At 57.7% G+C, this 6,692-nt stretch overlaps 1 protein-coding gene across 1 annotated transcript in view; it reads right to left on the reverse strand.

Annotated features, from left to right (window-relative positions):
• Epha2 (EPH receptor A2) overlaps positions 1-6,269 on the reverse strand; it is a 30,175-nt gene extending 23,906 nt beyond the window's left edge. The window contains exons 1-2 of the mRNA XM_012948540.2: positions 6,185-6,269; positions 1,952-2,019 (exon numbers count right to left, since the gene is read on the reverse strand). Coding sequence (XP_012803994.1) covers positions 1,952-2,019; positions 6,185-6,269 — 153 coding nt within the window. The remainder of the gene's footprint in view (positions 1-1,951; positions 2,020-6,184) is intronic.
• Positions 6,270-6,692: the final 423 nt, after the last annotated feature.

Raw genomic sequence — 6,692 nt, forward strand, 5'->3', positions numbered from 1 at the left:
GATTAAAATAAGCCACCATGCTCAACTGGCTGGAGTACTCTCCCTTCCTCTCTCCTTCCTCCCTTCCATCTCTTTTCTTTTGTTTTTACTAAGCTGGCCTCAAGTTCCCTACGTTGCTGAGGATGACTATGAATTCCTGCCTCCATCTTCTGAGTGCTGGGATTAAAGTATGCACCGCCACGCCTAGCTCTTGGAAGTTCTTATCTTCCCATGCCTCGGAGAGGAAACGGGCCTGAAAGGGCAACTAGAAAGAAATAGCTAAGACAAGGTCAGACCCTTGGTCTTTCTGGCCCTAATGTCTGGGTGCCTCTGGATCACTCTGAACTGAAGGTATAAAGAAATCTGGGTTGCTGTGTGACCTCAGGCAGGTCTCTTGATCTCCCTGAGCCTCAGTGTCCCCATTTGTACAACAGGAGATTCTCTACCTCACAGGAATGCCGTGAGGATAAATGACAGAATGTCTACAAAATGTTAAGCACAGTTCCTGGCACCGGGTAACAGCCATATAAGGTAGCTGGCATTGAGTCATGGGATAGTGTCATTACTAATGAGCCACGCATGTTGATGGTCATGGTGGTGGGGGAGGGTGATGTCACAGCCACGTGGGAGTCTCCAGCACTGATATGTCAACTCCTGCTTTCCTCAAAATTCAGCTAGCCACCCTGGGGAAGACTTTCCAGGCTGGGCCCACAATCTCCAAGTTCCCTTAATCAATCACCACAGCACGTGGCACATGGTGACGCCTGCCCCAGCCCCCAGCTCTACTCTGAGCCTGGTGGGGGGTGCTGCATGGAATTCAGCTCTGAATTCTCAAGGCTTCCCTGGTGCAGAATATGTGCTCAAAGTGAATGAATGCACATGCAGAGGGAGAAGGAAGAGGCCTGACCTGCACTATGTGACATTGGCTGAGACTCACATAACCCTTGGGCTCAGTTTCCCATTCTGTATAATAACGGGGTTAGGGGCTGGAGGGACGGCTTCGCAGTTAAGTGCTTGCCTGTGAAGCCTAAGGACCCCAGTTTGAGGCTCCATTCCCTAGGACCCACATTAGCCATGCATCTGGAGTTCATTTGCAGGGGCTGGAGGCCCTGGCATGCCCATTCTCTCTCTTTATCTGCCTTTCTATCTGTCACTCTCAAATAAATAAAAACGAACAAAAACATTTAAAAAATAGTAATAATAACGAGGTTAGATCAGACCATCTGCCTCCCAGCCAGACATTCCAGGATCCTAGAGATCTGCTCAGTGCTACACTCCAGGCCTCTTTGGAGCTATGACCACAGACAGGTACTTCAGTCACCCAGATCTGGCCAGTAATGGGAGCTGTCCCCTGTAGATCCCTCTCTTCCCAGCTCAGGGCCCCCAAGACAAACTGTAGAGGCAGGGAGCAGCACCATCTCCCCTGAGGTCACAGGGCAGTGGCAGTCACACATACCCAAAGGAAAGGACCTGGCCCAGCAGCCAGGGTTCCATCAAGATCACAGCAAGAACAGCTGGAGAGAAGCTCCCACTGGAGAAAAGCAGGGCGGACAGCCGGGACGGAGAGACAGACACAGCTGGGGGAGAGGAGGAACAGGGAAGGAGGCCCAGCAGGAAGGATGTCTCTCTCTCTATCCCTTGTCTATTCTTCACTCTTCACCTGGGCTTAGACCTTCAAGACAGGTGAGCCCTTAACCCCTTCCCTCCCAAAAGGCAGGCGGGGGGTGGGGGGGGGGCCACGAGCCTTTCTGGGTCAGGCTCCTTGCTCTGCTGGGAGTTTGGCTGCCTCCCCAAGCTAGATCACCTCAAGGCCCCTTCCCTCCTGCCCAGGCTTAGACCACTGCCTCAGCCAGGTAAGAGAAGCAGAATTTGAAGCCTGGCTTAGCTGCTGGGTCTGAGCCGGGCCCCAGACTCCAACTCTCTGGGGCTCCGCAGCCAGTCCCACCCTTGCCAGCCCCAGAGGTCTACTTACCCCTTTGCCATAGGGATGCGTGAGCCAGCCAAGTTCCCCTTTCGCAGCTGCAAAGTCCAACAAGACGACTGCAGGAAAGATGGGAGAGGGGTGGGTGAGCTGGGGCACCACCAGGAGAAAAGACCATAGCAGAGAAGATGGTGTCCACCCAGGAGCCCTAGAGCAGAGCTTGACCTGGGAAGAGGCGAGACTTAGTGGAAACCACACAGCAGGATAGGATGCAGACCGGCCGCCTGTCCCCAAGCTCCAGCCACACAGCCCCCTCAGTCAGACCCCAGCTGGGCAGAGTGGGGGGCAGGACTCAGCCCAGCGGGAGGACAGCAGCTGAGCTGATAGCTTGGGCGAGGAGAAGTATTAAGTGACACTCCACAGCCCCCCTCTGCTTCCTCAAACAAGGCCCCTCAGCAACACTTCACACACGTGGTCCTTGAGGTATCTGCTTCTGACCCTACCGGGCGGCCAGCACACACATGGGCAGATTCGTACGCTCACATCTCACGGCGCTCTGTAAGAAAGCGCTGTGAACAGGTGGTAGCAGCTTCGAGGGGAAGGGAATCCTAGAAACCAGACCTCCCCACCACAAAGCCACAGAGTAAGCAGCATAAAGCTCTGAACCCACAGGGGCCTCTAGGAGGGGTCCAAAGGTACACACAGCTGGCACAGTCCCCTTCCTGGGAAAGTCACTCCCACTGCCCCTGGCCCAACGGATAGAGGTAGGGGACTTTTCAGGCCCAGAGGGACCAGATGCCAGGACCACACTATCTCTTCAAGAAGGACCAGGAGCTGAGCAGAGGGATACCCTGCCAGGGGCTTCCCTTGAACTGGCTGTGCCCTCGGGTACAATCCATGGGCTGCCCCTGCTTCTCTGCCAAGCTCCACAGCTGCAGCCAACACCTAAGGCCCTATCTCTCTTCCATTTCCAGGAAAAGGGTAGGTAGTGCTCAGTAAAAGCCACTCTCTCTAGATGGCAAAGGAGACTGGGGAAATTGAGGTTTTGAGGAGTACGGGACCCCAACAAGCATCACTCCTCCAAGCCAGGGCCTAGAAGAATGGCTCCAAGGGGAAATTAAGGCATCCTGGAGTTCCAGGAATAGAAGAGGGGTCACAATCAGGATGGCAGTCTAGGATCAGGGTATATAATTCAATAGGAAAGTGTATACTTAGCCTGTACAAGATTCTGGGTTCAATTCCTAGTATTAGTGGGGGGAAAAAAATGAACAATGAAACTCTTTCCTGAGATTAGATAGCCTTGGTGAAGGCTCAGAGGCCTGGTGTGCGGCACTGCCTCCCAGTCCAGGGCCACATTTCTCTAGGAAGGGTCTGGTAGCCCAGAGAAGGAAGAGGAAATCCGATGTGGCACGGGTCCCATGGCGGGTGGCAGAGGCTGTGGGTCAGGGAAGATGACAAGGGGGAGGGGGAGGGACAAGGATTTGTTCAGACATGCCCAAAGCCCCAGCTTGGAAAACTCACTGCTAACCCCACTATCAAGTGGAATGTTCCAGCTACAAAGGAAGGAATCTGAGGGTTCCTAACTCCAGCTGAGTGGCGAGGAGGAAGGTGAATGCTCCTCTCTCTCTCTCTCTCTCTCTCTCTCTCTCTCTCTCACACACACACACACACACACACACAGACACACACACACACACACACAGAGGCAGTTTGCCTGGAAGCTTTGGGCTGTGCCTCTCAGGGAGGGTTTCTGAAGGGTTAACCTGACAGGAGCTCTTTCCCCCTCCAGCCTAGGCCTGACTCTAGAACTATCACCAGGCTCAATCTGAGAAGAAAAGAAGGCTTCACGCAGGAAGGCGCCTCCCCAGGGGCTGCCAGCCACAGCCCCCTCCCATGGAAATTCCCTAAAACCAACCACCAGGAACGGGGGAGCCCAGCTGTCCCTCTGCCCTGCTGTGCTCTGGGCTCCTCCAATCAAAAGGTTTCAGTTTGTTGGAAGGGGAGAACTTGGAACCCCTCAGCATGTCTCCCTCTCTGGCTTCACCAAAAGGTTGTCCTAAATGAGGCACCCTCCTTTAAGACCTCAGCCCCTCCACCTTCCACACCTTGAGGAGGGGAATATTTTTTGCCACTATGTCACTATTGTGGTCTGATTTTCCCACAATATGGCATCTCCCCCTTCTCCCCCACTGCCCTGCCCTGCCACCTCCCCCTTCTTTACTCAAGATCAGCTTACATCCAAGAACGGGGTTAGACCTTAAACTCCCATGCAAACTTGGAAGGGGCAGGAGGACAGATAGAGCCGAGAAGCCCAGTGCTCTCCAGGGGCACCCAGCCCCTCATTCATGGCCAGCAGCCCTGGCAGCTGACTCAGGTCAGAGTCAGGACTCCCTCCCTCAGCCTCCTCATTTGTAATTTGCAGATCTAGTGTGGCTGTTGAGGACCTAAGAGACTCCCTTGGGTCGGAGCAAGAAAGGAAGAGGCAATAGAGGAGCTGGGTCAAGGTGGGAGAGGATATGTATATGCATCCTCCTAGCTGCCCCAGGACACCCGTGTGTGTGTGTGTGTGTGTGTGTGTGTGTGTGTGTGTGTGTGTGTGTGAAGGGTGGGGAGGGGGCTCCCACCACCATGTTGTCTGAATCCCAGGGCCCCCCCACAGGCCCAGTGGCTAGGGAGGCACTCCTGGGGGGTCTCTAGGGAAGAATTTTCCACCATCCCAGGACAAGTTGCAGCCCTTCCCTCTTCCATCCCATGGCTAATCACAGAGGCCAAGGAGAGGGAGACAGATGCGCCAGGCTTCTCTGGCACCTAGGGTCCAGAGGCGCCACAAGGCGGAAGCTTAGCCTAAGCCCCAACCCCAACCAGCGGTAGCCCAGGGAGAGGGTCCCAGGGAGAGGGTCATAGCCATCCCAGCTGTCCTGCCCTTCTTTCCAGCCACAGTTCCCAGGAGGGGGGGGGACCAAGAAGGTGGAACAGGGAGGACACTTAGGGTCGCAGAAATCTCTGCCTGGCATATACTTTGGCAACCAGTGCTCCCAGGTGGGACCTAGAGAATGGTCTGTCCCAGGGATAGGGTACCCGCCCTCTCCAAGAACTCCATTCTGGCATTATATTCTCCCAACATGGAAGGGCTGAATTTCCAAGTCCGGTGAAGACACCTGGGGGTGGGGGGCTAAGAGCGGGGAGGGAAAGTTTAAACCAACTTCTGACCCACCAGGGTCTCCTCGGCGCTTCCCCCTGGTGGAGCCCGCGGGAGTCACGTTCTGCGCAGGCAGGCAAAGGAAAAAGTTGCTCTCTCGCTGTGGGAAACGGAAGCCGCTTGGGCTGGTGGACAGGAAAGTCCTCGGCCAAGGGCAGGAGCCGCCCCCCCACCCCATCCTCTCTGCGACCCTAGCCGAGGGACCAACGTCACCATCCACACACTGCCCTATCCTGGTCAAAGTCTGCGGGGCCCCTCACCCAACGTGTCTCCTGGAAGGCTTGGGCGGGGGCCGATGATTCAGGCCCCCACCCCCAGGTGCCCCGGCTCCCGGTGGCCAGGAGGTGACGGCTCCACACCTCGGGAGGCCGCACCCCCACCTGCTGCATTTCCTCGTTCTGAGTCACCCCTTGCTCAGTACACTTGACTTTGGGACTTCCTGTCCTGCTCCTGGCCCCTAACCTGTCCCTCGATCCTTGGAGTACGGCCTGGGAAGGAGGGAAGGGCGTGTGTGTGGCAAGGACGGACCCTAACCGCCCCCCCCCAAACTCAGCCCCGGGCAAAGAGGGGCGCAAAGAAAACCTCTAGCAGGAGCTTCGGCGGGGGTCTCCTCTCCCACCACTGAGAGGCCTCTTCCCCCCCAAAAGTGAGACCTCCACCAAAAAGTCTTCTCTGCAAAACTGGGACGAGTGAATTAAGTGAACTTAGGCCTGAAGAAGCCGATCGCTCGGCAAGCCCGCCCGGACAACCCTCCTTTCTCCAAGGGACCCTGCGCCCCGCGCCGACTCGCGTTCCCAAAGCCGCCGCCTGGATGCCACCTCGTGGCGCGTCTCCTTTCCCGGGGCCTCGGAGCTCCGTGTGCCCCAGCCAAAAACCCCTTGGTGGTCCCCATCATCCGGGAGGAGAGAGTCCCAGGCTCGTCCCAGCCGCCGCCCCCGCGCCCTGCAGACCCCAGGGCCCGAGACTGAGCGGCCACAGAATGAGTTTCCAAAGTTGCGCCCTTGGAGACGCGCGAGGCTGCCGGAGACGCGAGATCCCGCGACCGGGGCGCCGGGCTCGGGTGCAGCCACCGCGCGGACACTCACCTTCCTTCCCCTGCGCGGCCGCGGCCACGGCCAGCGCGCAGCCCCACAGCAGCGCGAGCCAGGCGCGGGCTGCACCGCGCTCCATGCCGCGCTCCTCGCCGACCGCCCGACCCCGGTGCCCGGCTCCGGCCCGCACGCACGCCCGCCCGCACGCACGCACGCCGGTCTCGGGGTCCCGCTCCGGCCCGCCGCCGAGCACAACCAGCACTCCTCCTGCCCGGAGTCCTTAATGGAAGTTGGGTGAGAACCCGCTCCTGTTCATTCATGTCCCGCGCTGACGTCACCGAAACCACGCCCTCAGGAATGTCTTTTAAAGGGGCCGGGCTGGCACCTCGACCTGAGGGAAGGGGAAGTCCTGGGGGGTTTGGAGAGGACTTTGGGGACTTCGGCACCCCCTGACACCCCTCGCCCCAGGCCCCGCGGTGTTTGCGCTCCTCAAAGCGCCAGCGCCTCCACGCGTTAGCCCCTGGGGATCACTGAGTTGGGGATCCGCAATCCAAATGTAGGG

Source organism: Jaculus jaculus, chromosome 5 (assembly GCF_020740685.1).
Source record: "Jaculus jaculus isolate mJacJac1 chromosome 5, mJacJac1.mat.Y.cur, whole genome shotgun sequence".
Classification (NCBI taxonomy): domain Eukaryota; kingdom Metazoa; phylum Chordata; class Mammalia; order Rodentia; family Dipodidae; genus Jaculus; species Jaculus jaculus.